Source organism: Seriola lalandi, unplaced genomic scaffold, assembly GCF_002814215.2.
Source record: "Seriola lalandi dorsalis isolate HSWRI2012SDOR001 ecotype SW California unplaced genomic scaffold, Sedor1 jcf7180002054677, whole genome shotgun sequence".
NCBI lineage: Eukaryota > Metazoa > Chordata > Actinopteri > Carangiformes > Carangidae > Seriola > Seriola lalandi.
This window is the reverse complement of record NW_019525230.1, coordinates 762,848-786,242: the sequence shown is the minus strand read 5'-3', so window position 1 is coordinate 786,242 and position 23,395 is coordinate 762,848. Positions and strand designations below refer to the sequence as shown.

Here is a 23,395-nt window from a genome sequence, read left to right as displayed (position 1 = left end):
CCACATCTGCACAAATCTCACAGGTATACACGTGCACATGCTGTAACCATGCACAGAAATATGCATCACCATGCAAGTGGGCACACCCATGCACACATACACAAACTAACAGACACACATGCATAGGCTCAGTTTTTTTGACTTTGACACAGGAAGAGATGTATCAAAGAGTGCAGATGCGTACAGTGCGTGTACGTGCACACGCACAGACAGACAAATACACACACACAAAAGCACAGAGCCAAGATCAAAAACAGTGGCTCAAATCTGTGCAACAGGGAAAAAAAAAGCAGGAAAGTAACTCAAACAGAGACAGTTCCACTGAAATTCTGCTGCAGTCTGAGTGTGAAGATTAATATAAAACATCTGGCTCTCTTGAGCCAGCGAGAGGAAGAGAATTTAACATTTGCATGTCCATGAACTGTATATACAGTTTTTTTTTTTAGCACATTTATAGATGTATAAGAAAAGGAAAAAGATATTTGTAGTGGCACACAGTTGACCCCTGAAGGAGGAATTCTTTCTTCTCTTCTTCAAAAGGGAGGTCAAAGGTCACACTAAGTGGCAGCACCGTAGCCCTGGAGCTGTCGAGTGTTTTGCTCAAGGGCACCTCAGCAGGCAGGTACTTGCTTACACAGTGGGTTAGATTTAGGATTAAGGTAGGGGCCACACTGTCACCGCTGCACCTTAAGTTCTCACAGAAATAGTGTTTGGTTAAATCCTGAATTTCTCTACAGCCACTTTTAATAATATTGCGTATGAACTAAAGGACAACAGACAGAAAAATGAGCAGTCAGGTTGACATTGTCCAAAAGGTTGTAAACAAACAACCACTTTACCATATTATCTGAAGCATGTAGGACAAACTGAAAGTAAGGCTACCTGTAAACAGAATGTGAAACACAGTCAACAACGACAAAAGGGGGTCGACTTTTTCCCTAGGGCGAAAGACAAACCAGTACAATGCAGGAGCATGCTTCAGTGAACTTAAAGGTGTAATGTGTAAGATCTGGCCAGATTTTTAGTTTAAAATGTTCAAAAAATGAACTAACACTATCAATAGTATGTGAAGGAGCCACAGTGATCATGTCATGACCAACTAGCTGCGTCCCGGGCCGTGTTTTAATACCACTTTATGACGCTAGATGCTGTGTGAGTCAGTGTAGCGTCTAGTCTGCCCTGAGTCCCACGGAGAAAACGAGCTAGTGATCGACCAGCACCTGCCTTTACTTTTGCATCTGGCCTCAATAATCAACAACCACATTACACTAATACCTTGAAGTATTATCCCTGCACAGAACAGATATTGTCTATACTGTGATCTTTTGCACATCCTGCTCAGCAGGAGTTTTATCAACTCTTTTGTACATAGATTTTTTCATAGTTTTATTTTTTTAATATGTGTATCTATGTATATTTATCTTTTTGACTGTTACAGTATTTTATCTTTTTATTGTTATTTCCTGTTAATATGTTTATTGGATACTGCACCACTGTATTACAAATACTCATAATTTGTTTCAGTGCTGGAAACAATTTTAACTATCAACAATGGATGCACATATAAATAATAAATTATAAGGAACATGGGGAAAACAACAACATGATTAACTGGACAGGGGCGAATAGGTGAAATGCTGCCCCTTATGGAGGTGGATCAAGTAGCACGATTTTACACATGACACCTTTAAGTGATACAGTCCTTACAGTATCTTGCCTGTTTCTCTAAAGCTGTCAAATAAATGAAGTGGAGTAGAAAGTTTCCAAGCACTGGAAATGAAAGAGTGTGCTGTAAGATAGCTAACATTAGCTAGCTAAACTAACTTAAGGCCAAAATTAGCAACTTGCTAAAAAGCATACCTGACACAATCTAAATAGTTTTGGTCAGAAAGTAAGAAAGTAAAGTGTATTAAACATGCTAGACAGTTACATTTACATTTACCTACAGTGTCTGTACGACATGACAACATGAGCCAATGACGGGAGTGAAGCACACAAGTTCAATTAACGTCATGTTAGTTGAACATGCTCTTGTAGGCACAAACAAAAGGGTTTGATACTTAATCTTCACTAATGAACACCGCTTATATGATCATATGACTTTTGAAGCCAAATGCAATTGTTGTTAGTAAAAAGCTAACGTTAGCTAACAGAGGCTCTAAAGGAGCTAAACTATGGTCGCATCTCTTCAACGCTTCAACGTCACCACTACTGAACGTCTAACTTGTAGTTTGATTTAGCTCTCACATGTTCTACAAAAGTCTTCCCTCTTACAAAGTTACAAATACTTTACAAAAGCGGGTATAAACATAATGAGGCTGTAAAGGGGAACTGGTTTTGATGACACTCAGGTCTATATGCCTCTTAAAAAGAATCAAGCATTCTCTGTCACACCCTTACTTGAATGCAGACATAAAGGCCTGGATGGCTCTAAATCTTTTAAATTTTAACGAAAAGAAGACAGAAGTGATTGTTTTTGGTGGCAGCTCCGAGACCCTCTGTCTAGATCTAGGTTCCTCGGCTCAACACCTGAAATCCAGCGTCACTAACTTGGGAGTTAAGTTGGACTCTGACCTCAGACTTGACAATCAGATCAAGACAGTTGTGAAGTCAAGTTTTTACCAGTTGAGGCAGCTGGCCAAAATAAAGCCAATTCTTTCAAAGCAGCACTTTGAGTCAGTAATCCACACCTTTGTCACCACAAGGCTGGATTACTGCAATGCACTTTATGTGGGGGTTAGTGGGTCCTCCATCAACCGCCTCCAGATGGTACAAAATGCTGCTGCACGTCTTTTAACTGGCACACGCAAATATGACCACATTTCCCCCATTTTAGCCTCACTTCACTGGTTGCCCATACATTTTAGGATTCATTTTAAAATTCTTTTATTTGCTTTTAAATCTCTCAATGGTCTCGCCCCTCCCTACCTCTCTGGATTGCTGCAACCATATACACCCACCCGCTCTCTCAGGTCAGTTGATCAGCTGCTCCTGAGGGTGCCAAAAACGAAGCGCAAGCTCAGAGGGGACCGTGCTTTCGCTGTGGCAGCCCCGAAAATGTGGAACGATCTGCCTCTGCACATTAGACAGGCATCTTCCTTGTCTGTTTTTAAATCCCTTCTTAAGACCCATCTCTTTTCCATGGCCTTTGACACCTTGTAAGATGTGATTTTATTTTATTGTTCTATCTTATTTTATGTTATTTTATTGTTTTCTCTTATTATATATCTGTTTTTATTGATGTTTTATGTCTTTTAATTTATGTTGTGTTTATCATTTCTATCATGTACAGCACTTTGGTAACTTCTGGTTGTTTTTTAAAGTGCTTTATAAATAAAGCTGGATTGGATTGGATTGGATTGGATTGGTTTTCATGTTCGGCATATGCTAATGATCTTTAACAACCTCTGTAGTCTCATTTAGGCATAAAAGCTGAAAGAAATCATGACTGAAGTAATTACCCACATATTTATGTTGTAGAATAAAAAGCGAAAATGTGTTGAGCTTGTGTGAACCACAGAATTGATTTAATCCAACCAAAAAACCCAGTCAAATAAACCTGAGGAAACTGGAAGTGCTAAAATGCTAACTGCTACTTTGCTACTTTCTGGGTTTTAGGACTCATCCCTGCATCACTCTATAATGTTCAGCAGATACAGTAATGCTGTCCGTGTTCACTGCTTTAGTTTCTAACTTTGCTATCATTTACTAATCACCATCTGGTTTGGTTCAGCAACCAAACGAAACAGGAACAGACTACAGAGGACAATCAAGACTGCAGAGAGGATCATTGGTGCTAAACTGCCCTCCATCATGGACTTATACACCTGCAGAGCGAGGAAACGTGCAGGAAACATGATCACAGATCCATCTCACCCTGGGCACAACTTCTACCGTCCACTTAAATCAATCATAGAGGAACAATAACCTCTGACATCGACATTACACATTATAATATCGCACACAATGGACATATACACTCATCCCCTGCCCGCATATTTATCTACTATTTATTATTTATTATCTAGTTTTTGCACTACCTTCATTGTTCCTTTGCACTGCCTGACCCATCCAACACTCTTGTTTTTAGTTTTTAACTGTATATATATCTATATGTATATTTATATTAATATGTATGTACCAAGCAGCGATGTTAAACCGGAGACAAATTGACTGACTAGCACTAAACATGAAGATATCATAAACCATAGTATTAGAAAAATTGAAAATCTGACTGGATGATGGGGAATTCAGGGGTTTGCCAAGGTTTAACGGGGGCTTGCAGTCCCTCTGTCCATGTCACTATCAGGCTCAAAATACATAGTTTTCCTTTAAGGTAACAATCATGGCTCAACATCCTGTGTTTGAATTTCATAGTGACATAGTGAATCTGTAGAGCTTTATTTATGCATGTACACATGGAAGTGCAACGTTAAAACTGAAATTTCAAGTCTGTCTGTCTCTTTCTCTCTCTCTCTCTCTGTGTGTGTGTGTGTGTGTGTGTGTGAGTGTGTGTGTGTGTGTGTGTGTGAGTGGATAAAAATGAGCAGAGACAGTTTGGTGTAGCAACCTTTATTGAAGGAGCCCTTACAACAGTCCTGAGGTCGTGTGTCCTCAGGTAAAAATATCTTCTTTAACAACATGGCTAGAGGCTGATACACTGAGACTAATAGCACCACAGATAATAACAACAGTACAGCCACTTTGGGCCACTGATAAGAACAAAACTGAAGATCTGGAATTTACAGTTGAGGCGATCTAAAAGGTGTGTGTGTGTTTTCTGTGTGTGTGGGTGTGGGGGGCTTGCAGCATGAGTCCCATTAAGTTTCTTTTCCAGCCTTCAACCATGACAGATGTTTTCCTACCTCACTGATGAAGTACAAAGGTGTGTGTGTGTGTGTGTGTGTGTGTGTGTGTGTGTGTTTGACAGAGGCCTCTGTGCAGACAATAAAGAACAGGTTTCTGTAATTTGAACCAGTGACCCCTGTACAACTGTTTATGAAACGCCCAAGGCTACACGTAAAAAATTACCTTACCACCACACACATGTAAGGCATGTACACACAGAGGTGCTCTCTCTCACACACACACACACGCACACACACACTCACACATGTTGAGTCCAGCTGTCGTGTCCTCATTAGTACCAGTTGAAGTCCTGATGGGTTTTGTTTGAGAGTCTGTCTGATGTCACATCCTGTTTCCCCTGTCGATTTGGTGACCTAATAGAGCTTTCAAGTGATGTCGGGTGTAAGTTCTCACCAAAGCGGGAACATGTTATGACTTTTCCAATTCACTTTGTCCTAGAAGCCTCATAAGGCAAAACTTAAAATAAAGCTGACTGGCCAATCATAAGCCCGCCCTCCAGGTTACCAGTCATTCAGGTAAAGCAGGCACTCGCCAAAGAATTTGTATCTGTAAGTTTTCAGTTCACAGCTCTGGTTAGTTCACTTGTGTTCTTATTATGTAAAATTGTGATAGTGCCCATCCGGCACCACTTGAAAGAGTGGTAAGAGCTACAAAAATAACTCCACATTAGACCGTAAACACAATCCTTCAGGTGGCAGGAGTCTCCAGTCCTGGAGAGACAAGAGTGTAACCTCAATGAGCCATTTTAAACTCACACTAGTTGTTTTGGATAAGTCAAAGCTGATAGTGATACAGGACTGCAGAATACCTGAGTAGAAATCAGCCCAGCGCTAGTGAAAGTCAGAAATAAGTTTAGAAGCGGTCATTTCCGATGGCTCTCCAGGATTGAAGTGCCCCTTTTTCGAAATGGGACATTTTTTTACCCTGAGTTTTGCCTCCCAGCAATTCCTTCCAATTGTTCACTGTCGCTACAACCTCTAAGGCTCTAAATGGTGCCATGACGGGGGTTACAGGCCGATGATCCAAGCAGAGGAGGTGGACTTTGTGCACAGCCTGAGATGGTCTACCTAGGAGTCTCAACTCAGGGTAAAAAAAGTCCCATGGACATTGGATTACATTTTCTTTCTTTTATAAGAACAATTTCATGAAACTAAAAATTCCATAAAATTGTTCTTAATGTCTTGCCTGGTAAAATACGGGTTAAAAAAAAAAAAAAAGACTGCCACACAATCATCTGTCGCTTCTTCTTTTCTTTTTTTTTTCTTTCTTTTTTTTTTTTAAAAGTACTTGAACACAGTGTACGGTAAATGAGTGAGACTGAATAATCATAATGGGACTAAAAATCTAAAGCGTGTTGGTCCTGTTGTTTGGGGCCCTGCGTTTAGCGGATGGACACCCTGCGGGAGACGGTCTGGGAGAAGACCCCGCGGAGGAGAGAGGGGTAATCTGGGACACGGAACAGGTGGCGCTGGGCGTAGGTGTGGTCGTCTGACCGCCCCCTGCTCACCAGCGTGCGCAGGTTGGCCTCATTGACCTGGCTGCCAGCGGCGATGACAAAGAGCTCCAACCCGGCATCCGCCACCTCGCGAACACGTTTCACCAACATGGGCTCGGTGACGCCCTGAGACCTCCCATTAGAGAAAATCACCACCTTCTTGATGCCTCCTGATGAGTCTCCACGGCGATCTGAACGCGCAATGGCAAATTGCATGGCCTGTAACAAGTTGGTGCCGTCATTTTGGAAGGACGCCATTGTAACGTTTTGAGACAGAGTGGTGAAATTGGTGGTCAGGGACTGCACCATTTCGGCATTTCGGCTGTACTGGGCCACACCCACTTTGACAGTAGCACCCGGGTTCTTCTGCGCATCCAGGAAACGCTTGGCCAAGACGAGGACAAATTCTTTGCTTATGTCGTAGTTCTTCTGGCCCACACTGGCCGAGCTGTCCATCATGATCAAAATGTCGGCAGGTTGAGTGAAAATGACTGCAATACACACACACAGACACAATACATCGGATCAGTAGCTGTTTCCAAGCCAAAATAACAATTATACATTTTCAATTCACTTTACTTGTAAAACGGACTCACCGGGACATTTGTAGTCTGGGCATTTCTTAGCTGGATAAGAAAACAACAGGGGGTTCAGTCAGTTTATCTGGTGTTGGTACAATACATTCAGTCAATGGAAATGACCAAGGATGCGTGTCTGTGTGCAGCCTATGAGTGTGTGTTCACCTTGACAGATTTTGGATGTGAGATTCTGCAGGAAAGTGTCATCAAGCAGATCAGCAAAGTTGTCCAGGACATCTGAAAAGCCCGGTTTGACTGGGTCATTCGTACACGACACATCTTCAAGCTGCTCCTGGTTGGGCTGACGGCCTGAGTAGTCCTTCACTCCTAAACCACCCACCTGGATTCGAGGAAACAGGTTCTCAGGATAGCAGCTACTTGAGTGTTTTAGTTAAAGGGTCTGGCACGAACATTTACATGCAACGTCTATGCAGGTGTATTTTACTCACCGTGACACCTTGACCACAGAGTATGTTGAGGGGAACCGTGTCCCTCTTGGTATCAGAGCGGCCATCGGTGAGAACAAGGACAACTTTGTTCTGGTTTGTCATCAGCTGGATCGCCCTCTTCAGAGTGAACTCAAGGGCCTCGCCTGTGTATGTGGCCTCAGCCAGCCAGTTCAAATTTCTCACCTTCCTGCACACAGACACATAGAGATTTGATGACACAAAAAATGAATGGCTTTTAAAGAAAAGTCACTACATTTATATATACATATATATATATATATATATAGCTGGCTCCAGCTCTGTACTTATCATATAGATATGACTGATGATTGAAAATCATCACGTCACTCTTGGCGTCTTTCCCAAATTGTTACACTATTCTTTTAATTTACAATGTTTAATTCTCAACTTAAAAAGATGGTGAGTAAATAAATGTGTAGTTAAGATAACTCCATGTTGTCTTGCTTTGCGAAGCTAGGGCCTTTTTTTGAAACGGGTGCAAAGTGATGACGTTGTAATTATTCTCCTCACTGTCAATAAGACACCAAACAAGATAACTATTGAAAATGTAATCAGCCAATATTGAGTTGGAAACTATCAGCTGCACTGCCTCTCCCTGAAGATGGTTATGAGCTTGTTGTGACACTAAAACACAGCGAACAAATACTGACTCGTGTGAAGTTGAGGCAAAGCGTGTTTGGTTTGGAGAGGATGTAACCTGCAGCTGAAACACTGAAATCAAACCTCAGCAGCAGCGGTGACTCTGAATCATTATGAATCACCATTATACGACACTTTAAAGAACAAGCCACAGAAAAAAAAAGAAGCATTAAGAAAGGCGGGATTGTGATTGCGAGCATGTGAACTCACTCTTTAAAACCGAGGAGGGTATCGACGTTTTCGCCCAGCCGGACGATTTCTTGGGCCTTCGATCCACTGTACTGGACTACACTCAATGCTGACTCATTACCTGCAAACTGGAAAGAGAAACATTGCATGGTGACTGTGTGTTTTGGTCTGTGTGTTATGTCTACAAGCATGTGTTTTCTTCTGTCAACATTTCTGCGTCCCACCCATCCTGACTAATTATATCCAAACTGGAAGGGGAGAGTCACTGGAGAGACTTAAGAGCGAGTTGCAAAACAAGAGACAACATATTTCATTCACACTTTCTATTTTAAGTTCTGTTCTCAACAAGGCGGGCAGCTCCTAACATCTGTGAAAATGTGTTTTCTGTTAAATGTCAAGACAAGAGGGTTGTTACCTTGACTTTTTGGTCTTTGATCAGTCTGTCGATGACTGTGATGATAAAGTCTTTGGCAATAGCAAAGTTTGCGGCACCGACGCTCTCTGAGCTGTCCACAACGAACGCCAAGTCCAGAGAGTCACACTTACACTCTGAAGACACAGAAAAGAAACACATAAACTAAACCACACTGGCCCAAACCCGCCATGGAGCGTAGGCAATAACCTAATGATGACCGTGTTGTAGATTGGGCTCAAACTTACCACAACAGGCTGCCAAGTGATTAGAAAAGGATGGAAAAAGAAAGAAGAAAATACAAATGAAAGTTAATTGACTTTGCAGAAAATAAAAACACACACACACACACAACATAAACCACGTAAACCCTCACATTCCTCAGGTTTTGATTGCATGTTTGTGCAATAAAAACCTGAGTTCAAAAGTGTTTAACGCAGAGAGCATGTGGTTTCATTTCTTTCAGTGTTGAGTGTGTAACTTACAGCAGAGCTTCATGATGATATCCAGAATTTCACATTCCTGAAGAGAGAGGTGGTGTACACGTTACAGTCCTGCAATATGCTGTTAAATCACATTACATAACTTTCAAACACAACACGTAACCAGGTCCTAGACTGTTTCAAGCTGCTCCGACAGAAAAAGAAAACATGACAATGGTCATATTTTACCTAGAGGACTGTTTTGATGAAAGGCTATGGGTTTTTGTGTTCAGGAAATTGGATGTGTGGCTTTGGACTGAACATACAGTATCACTTTCAGGTTGAAAACTAGCGCGGCCTGAAGAGGGAATTAAACCTGTGGTACTTAGCTCTCCTGTCTCGGGGTCAAACTGAGGCCGAGGGTTCAGATTAGAGACATTGACTCAAATGTTTTTTATACTCACATCAGCTCCTTGTGGTCCAGGAGGCCCAGGAGGTCCCTGGATGGGAAGAGAGGATGAGTGTGAGATCAGGAGATAGGGAGACCGAGTGATTCATCGCCCTGATAGATGTGTATGTTTATCTGTTTGAAAAACTGGCCGGATAAAAGTTTATCTGGTCTGACTTTTGGATGATAGCGACTCCTGGAAGCATTTTTCTATTTCAATTGGAATAAAAAATAAGGTGACTCTTTGGAAAACCATCACTCCTTTGACTGCAGACCAGAATCCCTCAGTCACAGAACCCACATCCACACCCACCCTTTTTTTTCTTTCTGCACTGCTATCTTCCTGCAACAACATGTGAATCTTCCAAAAAGTTCATTGCCACAGAACTTTGTTTTTTTGCTCAGCTGCAGGGAGAAAACATCTGTTTTGTTTTAACAGAAATTAAACTCAGTTTAAGAGCATTCTTTTCTGCGACTGAGACGCCAGCGTAGTTCGCATGAGGGAGGGAGAGAGAGAGACAGAGAGAGAGACAGAGAGAGAGAGAGAGACGTTAATTGTAGACGAGAGAAACTGAGAATCACATGACGCAAACTGTTCATGAAGAAATACGCTACACAGACACAAGACAACAGAGAGGCTGAAAGAAGAGGGGCGGAGGAGGAGGAGGAGGAGGAGGAGGAGGAAGAGGATGAGTAGACAGGAGAAAGAAAGATGGGAATGTTTTTGAGGGTAGAGTTTGAGAACTGATAGTTTGCCCCAGAGAACATGTCTTCATACACAGTTTTATATTTAGATCCACTCTGTTCATTTTTTTCTCACGGTCCAGAACCACAAGCTTCTTCTTGCCAGTTGGTGAAAGAGGTGGAGAATTGCACTTATTACACACATCTTTCCCTTGTACACTGAGCCAAACAAAAAAAAAAACTTATCATCTTAGCATGTGGTTTGTGGAGCGATGAGGTTAACGAAGCTTAGCTCATTTACTGGACGTCTCTGTGATCGGTAGCAACCTCCAGCCACAGTGCTGAAGGTTTGTTTTGTACTTGTGAGCCCAGTTTGTTCAAAGTGTGAGTTTGGTGATTTTCTTTATATTTCTTATTGTCAATAAATCAACGTTTTGATCCTATTAACAAGGGGTGCTTGTGTAGCCAAAGCCTGTTAGACATATGTAGATTTTGTCCAAACTCTATTAAAAACTCGTCAGTGAGTCACAACATGCAGGTGAATAAAATGTTCCTTCATCACCACGCACACAGGACACTGTAGTTTCTTCTGCTTACCGTCCTGGTGCTGTAAATATTCATGAAATCACCAAATGTGTATTAATCCGCAGCCGAAACTAGTTCCCAACAAATCACTCCAGTTTGAGTAATTGTAATTAAAAGCTGTGGTGTGATAGGAAATGACTGAAATCCTGTTTCTTCCGCTGTGGCAGTGACACATGATGTAGTCTCACTTCGCTAAGACTGGCTTTGTACATTTGTAAATTAAAATGTAATTTTCAACAGAGCTAAGCTAGGCTAATCTTGTGATGTTAGTATTTACAAAACGGTAAAATGATCCCAAAACTACAGTATGTCTGAATGTGAGAGCCTGTGGACAACAGCCCCTCTAGTGTCTCGACCTGCATACATCTGGAGATAAAGTGCACACACACACACACACACACACACGCACACACTCACACACTCATGCACTGCCTCTGTGGTATTCTTACCGGTTTGCCCTCAGGTCCTCTGTGACCTTTGGCCCCTTTTGGTCCAGGATCTCCTCCTTCGTTGTTCTGTGCAAAGAGAAAAAATGACATGGAGATTAGAAGAAAGGCCCAAAGCTTTGTATCGTTTCTTTGTTTTAATAAACGCATCTGCATTTTCTTCAAACTACAGTATCCATGTTGAATATGTGCTGCTGCAAACGTCAGTCACAGTCACACAAGTTGACAGATTTGTGTCCTGAAGGTGTGTTATAAAAATTAGGAAGCCTAAATATGACTGCAGGGGACGGCCCAGTTATGTGCACATGTTCCTCTTCTCATCTTTAAGATCATGTGCATGTGAGTGGATCTTGAGGATGTTGAATAATTTGAACTAAATGTGACTCTGCGCTTAATAGAATAGATTAATTACTGTTCATGGAGAAGTAGGTTAATGGTCCTAATATGGAGCCTTGAGATACTTCCACTGGAAAGGATAAATGACATTGAGAAAAAGGGCTTCTGAGGGTGCAGTTTAATAGTTTAATATTTTGCACCCTCTGTTGAAATGTTAATAATAAATGCACAAGGTGGCAGGTGCACAGACTGTGTGGGCGTCTCCATGCAGTTATAATGAGTTACATCTAGGTATGGTGCAGTGTGGCGTTGTTTTAAGGTGATTTAACAAAGATAAACACGTAAACAGTCACATAATGGCACTGCACTCTGGAACAACCACCCACTGCCAAAAGCAGTACAGTTATGTCAGGACACGCCCTTAAAATAACGGTGAAATACTGCGCCATTGAATTCAGCAAAGGGTTTTCTCGGTCAATTGCACAATCGCTTTCCGCTGCCTCAAGACAGCAATGTGCCAACAATGCGCCTGACCACACCTCATTTTAAAACCAACACGCCCATAGACGCTCAGATTTGCTATTTAAACGTGGGCACTGGGCGGGAAAGTGACAGCTGCGTCGGTCTGAAAGACACTTGCATTGTGTTTGGCACCACTTTGCGTCGGGTGTAAGAGACTCCAAAGTGTTTTTATATATAGATGTATAGATGAGATGTTTAAGGAGGTGGCCACTTAACACTTAACACTCATTTGGTTACTGCTACAGTTACTTTGCAGATTAACGGGGGACTTCTCCAGAACATGAAAAACTCCTCTCTTCTACTCTTTTACTTTGGATTTTTACTCGTACTTGTTTACTTGTACTTTTACTTGTAAATTTTAGTCAATATTTGACTATATTTTATCCCGCTCTGTACAAATACACACCAGTATATCATTTTAGAGGGAGGGGTTTCATCTCAAATCACTGCCAACATGTAGAGTCATTTTGAGGGAAGCCTCTAAATCCATTTCAAATCTTAATTGCAACCAGATCTGCTCGTCTCTATCCAGCTATCTGCCACCCCAGCGCAGCTGCAGGAAGAGGGGGCAGCTAAAGCCCCTGCAGCTGCAGCACTGTGAGATTGTAGAAGTGCGGAAAATAAAAGGGCTTAACACAAGTCAATAAGTCAATTTAGGAAAATTATCTCATCTTTAACTTGCATGTTCCCACAGATACTGTTACACACTTTAAACAAATGCGGGTGGTTTGGTTTGAGGCAGACTGCCGGCAGCGTCAGAAATGGGAGAAACGGAGAGCGGACATCGCGCTAAATAATGTTATGCTCCAGAAACAGCTCGTAAACACATGAAGATTTAAGGGTAACGTCTGTTTTAAAGAACACATTCAGTCAATACTGAACTGTAAACCTGCCTGTATTCTCTTCAGTAAAAATGGACAAAGAACCAGAAACGTGACTCAGTGTCCTCAAGTCTCAAAGATCATTATTAGACAAACTTTAACCTTTAATTCTCTGCTCCACACACATCCTGATTGGTTGTCACATAAATGCTTATTTACAGCTCAGTGTGCCGGACAGAAACGAGCTGTAGCGAGGGCAGGAGGGCCGACCGGCACTGTAAAGTCACAAATCATCACGATAAGTCTTCTCTGCTCTTTGATCTGAGATAGACGCCGACTCAAACAAGCAGATCTGCTGCACAACCATGTACCTCCAGTGGACAGATATGAAGGAGAGGCAGCGGTAGGGAGAGAGACGGTAATGCCAGCACCTGGCTTTTAAAACACACACACACACACACACACACACACACATACACATAACATAGTTGCTGTCAGCCTTGAGTAAAAACACACACACGTTTCCACTTACTGCACATTCTCAACTTTAAACACACTGATGTCAAGAACATGGGCCATATCATCCACACACACAAACACATGTCCATGAGTTTATGGCATAATATTTGACGACACACAGACAGACGGATGTGACGATGCTTGTCGCACCTCGTCGAATATATGTGTATATGATGCATTTCAAAGCACGTCGGCCAAATAGTTATGTTGGTGGTAAAAGTCAAAAGTCTCCACCTTTATCTTCTCTGACACACCCATGTGTAACCCCTCCCGTCCCCTCTGGCCAGAGAAAGGCCAGGCAACAAAGTACATGTCAGTACAGTGTGAAAATATTTAAACAATTTAGAAATCCAGTTGTTCCAAAATCACAATGAACCAAGAGGCATCAGATTCTCTTAAACTGTGGTTATCCAGTTTCATGATTTCAAGCCAAACAGATTCCAGTGCCCTGTCCAAAACAGTGAACGGCTGAGAGTAAAACTTACGGAGACAAACAAACGATTGTTCTGAGAAAAGAGGCGTAACAAGGAACAAAGACACGAATGAACGCCTCTGGGGATAAGTGGAATGTAATGGATTCATTTTTTCCATTGAGATACAATAAAAACGGCAGCTAATTAAGTATTTGTGCAAAGGACTCAGTCACGGACCAATAGAAGAACAGCAGAGGAAAGATTATCAAACAGACACTGATGATAAGGGAGTAGTTTCACATTTTGTGCTATTTACTTATTAGCGTTCTTGCCACGATAGATGAGAGGATCGCTACCACTCTCTTATCTCTCAAGACTACAGCCAGCTGCAGGTTAGCTTAGCTGAGCATAGCTCTGGCTCTGTCTATGACAAAACGGTTTATTTGATATGTTTTAGTCCATTAACGTTACATTCCTGAAAACCACTTTCCAAATCCCACCACAAGTTTGTAGTCTTTAGAAAAGTCAGCGGAGCAACAAACAAGCAGCTTTTACAAGTTTGAATCCAAAACGGTGTTGTGATGATTTACAAGTGTTTCCTCTAAACTGACTCGACATGTTTTGAGTCAATGAATTGGTGCTTTAAAATCAAGCCGCTGATCAACACAGCTGCAGAATCAGTTATAGGGCTTCTGAGATGTTTCCGGTTTGCTGCTGTCACAACTCACGGACAAGCAAAAATATGCAAAGAGTAAACATCGGGGCGACTGGAATCATATTTCTGCATCTAATCCTGCGCTGTGCTTCAGTTCCACTAAGTCTTGATGAGTGGTAAACTGATCTGATGCTGTAAATCCAAAGCTTAAAAAGTGTGACTCCTCTTGGAGAAAAGAGGTCACTGATGCACAGAGAGACAGAGAGAGAGAGAGAGAGAGAGAGAGAGAGAGAGAGAGAGAGAGAGAGAGAGACGTTCAAACATGTGCAGAAATGTTTATGTCATGAAACATGAACCTTGGAAATGCAGTAATTTCAATGTAAACACGACCAAGTTGAACCCGGGGGTTAAAGTGTTAAAACTGGCATTCTGTATGGACACGGATGATCACAAACACGTACAGTCGCTGCCACGCACACATGCACACATGCACACACGCACACACGCACACACACACACACACACACACACACACACACACACACACACACAGAGTAATGCAGTCTCTTCATCGTTTCTGCTCATTTCCTGGTATCCTTAACAACGACATATACACAGCTGCATCACATCACAGCCATCTTCCCTAGTGACACACACAAACACACACACACACACAAAATGAGTTCAGATCGACTTAAGAGAGCATTCCCAGCTGCAGAACAGAAGGAGAGAGTGAGAGGAAGGACAGAGTATAAAAAGAGATAAAAAGAAAAGAGTGGTAAAGTATATAAGGAGCTAACACAGAAAAACAAAATGAAAGACATGAAATGAAAAGAAGACACAGTCACATCCACATTTCTATATTATTATAAGTGTTAAAACAATAAAAAAGAAATATGTAAATGTGCCAATAAAACGAGACATGTGATTCACATCCTGTCAGCGTTCTGCCAAGGAAGGATTGAGGAACGATAAAATGAGATCAAGAGCGAGGAGCAACTCCAAAAAAGAGACAAGTCAAAAAAGCAGACTCACATCGAGGCCTGGATCTCCGGGATCTCCGTCATCTCCTTTGGGTCCAGGGGTTCCCTTGCTGCCCTGAGGGTAACACAGCAAGTGTTAGGGGTCACTAGCAGACATTAACATACTTACATTAGCTTAAAATGTATGTAAAATGCAAAGAGCTAGCGAAGCCCGTTCAACTGATTTCTAATAAAAGTCCGGCGACAGTCTGATTCTCAAGTTAAAGGAAGTTTGAAATGACGTACCGGCTCACCAGGGTCTCCGCGGGCCCCAGGATAACCCTAAAGGAGACGCAAGTGTTCAGAATGTAAACATTCAAAATGTAGCGTAGTGTGTTATACATGACATGGTGCGGATATGACCACGTACCTGGAAACCATGACAACCTATAGTACCATTTCCTTGGACGCCATCCTCTCCCTGAAACACAGAAAAAGAGACACTTGAAGATCCATTCGCGCACAAACACACACACACACACACATGCAAACCTCATGGCAGGGCTTATGATGGATGGTGCACATCTGTCTCTCCCCGTGCCCCCCCCCGTCCCCGTCCCCGTCCCCGTCTCCCATACTCACCCTCTCCCCCATCTGGCCTCTGTCTCCTGGAGATCCTTTGATTCCTCTCTGTCCCTTGGGTCCCTGTGAGACGAAAGGAATGATTACATTAGAAACACATGAAATATGACATCCAACTGAATCCAAACACATTACATATGTTTGCTTATGTATGTTGTCAAGGCACTGTATGTGTATGTGTGTGTGTGTGTGTGTGTGTGTGTGTGTGTGTGTGTGTGTGTGTGTGTGTGTGCAGCAGAGTGACTTTTAACTGCTTATGCAACAATCAGTAACTACAATCTGTTCCAGGTTCAGGTCAGCCTGGCTGATTACTGAGATAATGAGAGTCCAGACGCTTTAAAGGTCTTGTAGTAATAATTGTTAACAGTTGTAATATAAATGGTTAGTGATGACAACAGCTTTTTGATTGCAGTAAACTGCACATTTACATCGATTATAGAAATAATCAGTGGTTTACAGTGCCAAGTCTGAGCGCTTATGTTTTAGGCTTTATTCTCTGAGTGTCAAATCTTTAGTATTTCTCTATAATATTAAATATATATAATATAATATAAGACACATAAACTCAATAGCTTAGTTTGAAAGCTTATTTCTGTCCTTCTATAATATTAAACATGCATACTAAATTAAAAAAAAAAGACATTATGATCTTAAAGTATTATTTATGAAGAGTTTAATACTCTTGGCTTCAGGACTGTTTGATCAACAGTGACCAGACAAGTGTGTTCCAGTAGGATCCTGTCACTAACTGTAAGACGCTGATTTAGTAAATACGTTTTCCGGGGCTTTAAACATATGTACGCAATAATCTGTGTGCGTGTGTGGTCTGTTGGACTCACCTCTGGTCCAGGTGGACCTTCATCTCCTCTGTAGCCAGGAGGACCGACCTTGCCAGGTTCGCCCTGGAAAACAACAACACTGTTAATGACCTTCATCTGGCTCATTTTTAAAACATCTTTTTAGGTTTCTTCATGGATTGATTCTCCTCACAAAGACTCATAATTCTTTTTGTCATAATTTGTTATTTGTTTCTTCCTAATTTTTTTTCGGAATTCGATGACTGAGGCCGGAGACTAACCTGAAATTTCCCATCTAAAAGAGTAACTTCCTACATGGCTGAGAAGCAGTGATTCACTGTTACCACAACCACTGGTGATGTCACTATGTACTGATCCGCCCCCGGAGTACACTTCTACATCACTGCAGCCAGGTGAGAAGATAAACCTCTGGAGGTCAGCTAAATATTTTCATCTGCTGTTTATTTGCTCTTATTAAATTATCAAACAGAAAAAGTCTGTTTGATAATTATAACTATTTTTTTTTTTTATATCTTTGCGCATCATTTCAATTTGTTATGATGACATTGTACAAACCAAAGTAGCTGCTAAGATCTGGGAACATGACAACACTCAGGTGTCTGCATGTCATGTCTTTTTATATACGTCCTGTTTTGTTTTGACTTCACTAACTCTCCCTCTCGTTTCAGATTCACTTCCTGCCCTCGTGTGTTTCCCACGGCTGTGATTGTCGGACCCGCCCTAATGTGCTGCACCTGTGTCTCGTTGTCTCGTTGTTTCTGTGTTAAAGTCGGACATTTCAATGGGAGTCTATGGGGATTGACCTGCTTTTAGAGCTAGCGACAAGTGGTCATTCAAGGAACTGTAAGTTATTATTCTTATGTATGTATAACAATCTTCCAGCTAATGTGTCTTCATGATGAGTAAGTCAAAAAGTTGAATGAAATCAAATGATGTCAATACGTGGTAAACTCCATAAATATGTTTGAATATGTTGAACAACGTCCACAGCACTGCCACTAGCATCACGCTATAGCTTCTTATTCGCAGCTAACAAAGACTCTTTCAGGTCACACAGTTTGTAATATGTTATGCAACACCCCAACATTTCGGACGAACCACTTGTTTATTTAGATATAAGCCAAATAAAAAAGATCATTTTTGTCTGTCCATTGTAGTTGTGTAGCCAAACTTGGTAAAAAAAAAAGACTGGACGCGTCAGATTAAACAGCTAAGTGTGGAAATGAGCTCTTTCTAAACCTCCCAAGGTGTCTGATTTACACATTGCATCTTGTGAATTTGACACACGATTTATAGTGACGACAACAAAACGCTTTAGTTTACAGAAGCAGTTCGCGTTTAACATCTCTGCAACAGCTGGGGCCTGCTGCTATGTGCAACACCTCAGTCTTGTCCTTAGAGCAAAGTCACGGTTCGCACACTGCTGGAATGAAACACTTGAGCGTATTGTTGGATATGTGCACAGGGACATTTGGTAGTTCTTGGAAAGGCGTGTTTTGCACTTTAGTTTGTTTCTCCGTTTCCTGGCTTTGAGCACAGCCAGGCTAAAACACAACCAGGACTATCGATGCAGAGTTAAGTGCTCTTTTCGGCTGACTCTGGGTAAGGCAGAAAAAGAGATTATATCACAGCGCGTCCTTAAATCAAAGTTAACATTTGCATATTGCTAATGTATTACAATTAAGTGCTTTATAGATGTGCTACCATGAAGTGTAGCTTGACAGTGTAGAGTGAGGGCAGAGGATGTGCGGCACATAACTGCTGTGAGGATACAGTTTTTCCTGAGTGTATAAGGTCGGCCCAACATGTCAGTTATTCCATGTTTTCTGTACCATTCAGCTCCTCACGAGTCATTCAGCTCTAATGAGGAAAGGAGGAGCAGCCGAAAGCACAAAAGAGCCATTGAAACTTCTGACTTCATGGAGGTTACCACAACTAACGCTTGTAACGTATTATTATTATTACACTGCCCGGTGCCTTATTAAGAAAAACCATACTGAGGCTTTGGCTCAAGCTGACGGAGAGAAGAACTGAGTCAGAGGGGAAAGAGTGAGTGTCGATGTTCCCAGGAGGAGTAAAAACTGAGAATGAGAGAGGGGAGATGGAGCATGGAGGAGTGGGCAGCGCTCTGGGGCACCAGCCAGATTCGCCTCTGTTTAAGCATCTCTAAATGTACTCCTCCTCAACATGAAATATGGATGTGAGTGCTCACACGTGCACGCACACCAGGAAGCATGCGCACGCGTTCCCTCTCCCACTGGAAAAAAAAGGACGCTGCCAGAGAAAAAAGTGGGTGGTTCGTTTTTTCAGGGCTGTGTCGCCTCCTGAAACAACAGGCTAACAATCAGCGCACGTAGCTTCTGTTTGTGCCTATTTCAACTGTTGTGTGTGTTTATATTGGAGTGTGTGTGTGTGTGTGTGTGTGTGTGTGTGTGTCTTACGGGTTCTCCGTTGGCTCCGGTTGGGCCCTCCCTCCCCTGCTCTCCACGGGGTCCTGGCTCCCCCTGAAAAGAAGAAATGTTTAGGGCGAGCTTATGGTGACAGAGCCAAGTTTTAAACAAAGTTGGATCAGTAGGAGTACACAACCAATGACACTATAATAATAAGTATGGGTTCCATTAAGTTCAGTGTGGTTACAGACGACTCAGTACGAGCGCCAAGCTGCATTTCCCATGAATTTCTAAGGGGAAGACGCTGAAATCAGACAGTCCCTGAGGGAGTGGGGATCTATTCTTCATTCCTTCACATCATCATCCTTATCATCACTTACTGCATCTCCTCTTGGACCTCTGTTTCCACGGGTTCCTTGCTCGCCCTTCTCTCCAACTTGTCCCTACAAGACATTTTAAAGATATTAATGTATACTTTGGCAGCTCAATACACACAAAACACTCATTTAAAGTCAATATTAATTTTATTTATTTACTTTATCGCCACGAGGTCCATCTGGTCCAGGTGCGCCCTGAAACACACACACACACACAGCAGGATATTAGATGGGCCATTAAACGTTGCATAGTGGATATTTTTGGTATTGTCCAGGAGAAGTATTACTTACATCATCTCCACGCTCTCCTTTGTCTCCATCAGGTCCACGAGGGCCTCGATCACCCTGTCAAGACACACATATTTATACAAGTCTTATTTCTCGCTCTGTCGCTTGTCATTCTCCTGTGTTTCTCTTTGTATTGATTTACCTTAGGTCCCAGAGGTCCATAGTTTCCAGGATGTCCTGGTTGACCAGGTGCTCCAGGATCTCCCTGAAATAAGCAGAAAATGTCTTATCACACGCCACAAAAAGACTATCTGACAATATTTGACAGCGCAAGTACTTCCAAAATCTTACTTTTGCTCCCTTCAATCCATAAGGACCAGAGTCTCCCTTTGGTCCAGTGTCTCCCTGCAGACCCTGGAAACATGAAACACAGACACAGTTTCAGCTCATGATCATAAGCAGCTGAAGCCACAACTTTAAATCTAGGAGGCCCGCTGTGCATGTATGCTCATGTCTGCATGTGTGTTTGTTCATTTAAACAATCTGACAGCAGAGAATGTAAACGAAGTGGTGATTAAAGAGCTAATGACCTCAGTCTGCCTGCCTCGAGGGCCCCGGATCCTGCGTTCGGGGCCCTCGAGGCAGGCAGACTGAGATCATTAGCTGATACTGGTCAGGGCCGCACCGACAGAGACATTCCTAAACATGCAAATGGCTAATGTGTAAACAATGAAGCTGAACCTCGGGCAGATACGGAAGTGACTTTGTCTGAACGTGTTAATTCAAGAGAAAAATCAAGACACAAAAATAGAAAGACACACAGTGTGTGTGTGTCCTTACGCCTACATTTCTGATTGGCTGTGTCTTTGCAGTCCTCAAACCTGATGTCATTGTCAGAGTGTGTTAACTTCTAATGACTGGTTTCCACCTGGTTGTGATTCAGGCTGTCTGAAGGACCATAACAGTGGGATTATTCTGAAAATGAGATTTACAACTCACATCTGATCCTGGAGATCCTTTACAGCCGGAAAGACCAGGGAAACCAGTTTCACCCTAATGAGGAAAACCACAGAAACATGTAGGACAATAAATATCAGTAAAAGGAAGACAGCCAGATGGACAGAGCTGTACTGATTGGACGTCTGGGTCTGTAACTCACCTTGCGTCCATCGATTCCATCATTTCCCCTTTGACCTTTGTCTCCCTGAAAAGGAAAATGAATTACAGAATAAATGAGAATAAAAGTGACGGAATAAGAAATGAACCATTAGATTTCAGAGCGACCACAGATGAGAGAGCATCAGGAGGAGCTCACCTTGTAGCCTTTGTGTCCTCTTTCCCCCTGCACGAAAACACAGACAACACCGGTCAGTCAGTATACAGAATATATACTGAGTCATGTTAAAAGTATGTTGTATGATATTTGTATGATCTGTTAGTACCTTTTCTCCTCTGGGGCCGCGGTCTCCCTGGAAACGGAAATACACAAATCATTATCATCATCAAGATACGCAGCCTGGAGGTCACGGATAAGGTGAGTAAAGTCTCACCTACACGACCTATCATAAATACCTTCAGAAGGTCTAGACAGCATCTTGTTTCTAGGTCATAAATATCTATGTGAACCAAAAAACTGAGTCAGGGCTTTCACAGGATGAAAATCTGCTTTAAATACTTGGCTGCTAAAGAAAGCCTTTATCTCGAGACTACAATGTGAACAATATGTAAAGCACTGGAGAAAAAAAAAGTCTATATATGTGTGTGCTGATAAGATGTAACCCATTACACATGTCAATGAAAGACACGGTATTGTGTCGACCGTGTAAACCCATTCATTTGGCTTGGTTAGGTACCTCCATTAAATCCCCTCATCATTACAAACATTGCATCATTACTCTCAGCTTTTGTCTGCATTATTGTCACTAGTGTTAAAATCTCTAACACCAGACAGTCTCTCAGTCTATTCTCTAGAGTAAAAAACATAAACACTTCTCATGTTTCGTGAGTGGTAGAAGTGAACTTTACCTTCATTCCACCGTAACCGACAGGACCAGGATCTCCGATTTTACCCTGTAACACAGCAAAACAATTCATTTTTATTAGGTTGTGCTCCATGATAGATACAAGGAGATGTGGCGATTGTTGTGTCCTTTTTACGAGTGTGTGTGTGTGTGTGTGTGTGTGTGTGTGTGTGCGTGTGTGTGTGTGTGGATGTGTGTATTGTGGAAATCACCTACCACGTCACCAATATCTCCTTTCTCTCCGGGCATTCCTGGTCTACCTGTTTCTCCCTGTAGGCAGGAAAAACAAACACAAGGTCATTCATTTATTTTTCAATTTCCAAGTGCAACTGAATGAACTGGCTGCAGTAGGTGTCTGACATAAGATGTATTCGTATGATAATCACACCTTTGAGCCAGGGTCTCCGTCTGGTCCTTTGGGCCCTCCTGGAGCCTGCAAACAAACAACAACCAATTAAATAATTGCTCAAAACATGTAATCCAAAAAGCATTTGAATTGGGAGGAATTCAATAAACAGCATACTTACATTGCAGTCAAAAGAGCAACACTGGAAGAAAAGAGAAAAGAAGAGTTATGAACACCTTACAGCAGGGAAAATGTCTTTATGTTTGGCTTGATTATTGATTATTAAAGATTATTGGCTCTTTTTCTTCATATCTAGGCAGATGGGGTATGAGCCTATGATTTATGGTCTGATCTCAAAGTGAAAATACTCTGAACTTAACATCAGTGTGTCTAACAGCACGGCTGGACAGTGTGTCCAATATTTAACATATGACTGCAGTGGTTTTGTTGGAGATACAAAATTAACCAGGATCCAGAATATCGCAGCAATCTTAATTTGCTTTTCATGTGCTCATTCCAGCTTCCTGTGGTGCTCCTGTGTGACTCCGCCATGTTTCCTGAGTTTGAGAGTGTTTAGCAGAGTTTATATGGCAGCACAAGCTGCCAGAAACAAAGACTGAGCCAGAAAAGAACAGGAGATAAACAGCACTAGTAGCCACAAAGCCATAAACATAAACCTACTTTGAAAACATTTTTAAGCCATGACATTTGGTGAGTATACAGAACAGCACTTAATTCGAGCTCTATCACAATTTTATACAAACTGCTGAAAAAGCTCAAAGGTTATTGATGACATTTTTAAGCAATGTTGCTTAGTCCTAACTGTGAGGAAATCCAACGATACATTTACAGACACACAGTTAACTTTCTACTTTAAATCAAACTGTTGTAAGCAAACGGTGCAAAAAGAAAATGACATACCACATCCTTTGTCTCGTTTGTCTGAAAAGAAGAAAAGAAAACACAGCTTAATTTAAAATTCAAATGTTTATTTCTGTTTATAGAGTCTGGAGAGGAGAGAGGAGAGGAGAGAGGAGAGGAGAGAGGAGAGGAGAGGAGAGGAGAGGACAGGAGAGAGGAGAGGAGCGGGCTGCAGCGCCTCCTGCAG

At 42.0% G+C, this 23,395-nt stretch overlaps 1 protein-coding gene across 1 annotated transcript in view; it reads right to left on the bottom strand.

Annotated features, from left to right (window-relative positions):
• Positions 1-4,556: 4,556 nt before the first annotated feature.
• Positions 4,557-23,395, bottom strand: part of col6a1 (collagen, type VI, alpha 1) — a 25,754-nt gene continuing 6,915 nt past the window's right edge. The window contains exons 6-35 of the mRNA XM_023421789.2: positions 23,209-23,229; positions 22,469-22,489; positions 22,330-22,374; positions 22,158-22,211; positions 21,946-21,990; positions 21,363-21,389; positions 21,236-21,262; positions 21,080-21,124; positions 20,920-20,973; positions 20,272-20,334; positions 20,123-20,185; positions 19,984-20,037; positions 19,852-19,887; positions 19,696-19,758; positions 19,367-19,429; positions 16,947-17,009; positions 16,108-16,170; positions 15,896-15,946; positions 15,772-15,807; positions 15,539-15,601; positions 11,241-11,306; positions 9,539-9,574; positions 9,138-9,174; positions 8,901-8,909; positions 8,656-8,789; positions 8,262-8,368; positions 7,392-7,578; positions 7,108-7,282; positions 6,961-6,990; positions 4,557-6,855 (exon numbers count right to left, since the gene is read on the bottom strand). Of these exons, the coding sequence (XP_023277557.1) occupies positions 6,251-6,855; positions 6,961-6,990; positions 7,108-7,282; positions 7,392-7,578; positions 8,262-8,368; positions 8,656-8,789; positions 8,901-8,909; positions 9,138-9,174; positions 9,539-9,574; positions 11,241-11,306; positions 15,539-15,601; positions 15,772-15,807; positions 15,896-15,946; positions 16,108-16,170; positions 16,947-17,009; positions 19,367-19,429; positions 19,696-19,758; positions 19,852-19,887; positions 19,984-20,037; positions 20,123-20,185; positions 20,272-20,334; positions 20,920-20,973; positions 21,080-21,124; positions 21,236-21,262; positions 21,363-21,389; positions 21,946-21,990; positions 22,158-22,211; positions 22,330-22,374; positions 22,469-22,489; positions 23,209-23,229 (2,343 nt within the window). The 3' untranslated portion in view covers positions 4,557-6,250. The remainder of the gene's footprint in view (positions 6,856-6,960; positions 6,991-7,107; positions 7,283-7,391; positions 7,579-8,261; positions 8,369-8,655; positions 8,790-8,900; positions 8,910-9,137; positions 9,175-9,538; positions 9,575-11,240; positions 11,307-15,538; positions 15,602-15,771; positions 15,808-15,895; positions 15,947-16,107; positions 16,171-16,946; positions 17,010-19,366; positions 19,430-19,695; positions 19,759-19,851; positions 19,888-19,983; positions 20,038-20,122; positions 20,186-20,271; positions 20,335-20,919; positions 20,974-21,079; positions 21,125-21,235; positions 21,263-21,362; positions 21,390-21,945; positions 21,991-22,157; positions 22,212-22,329; positions 22,375-22,468; positions 22,490-23,208; positions 23,230-23,395) is intronic.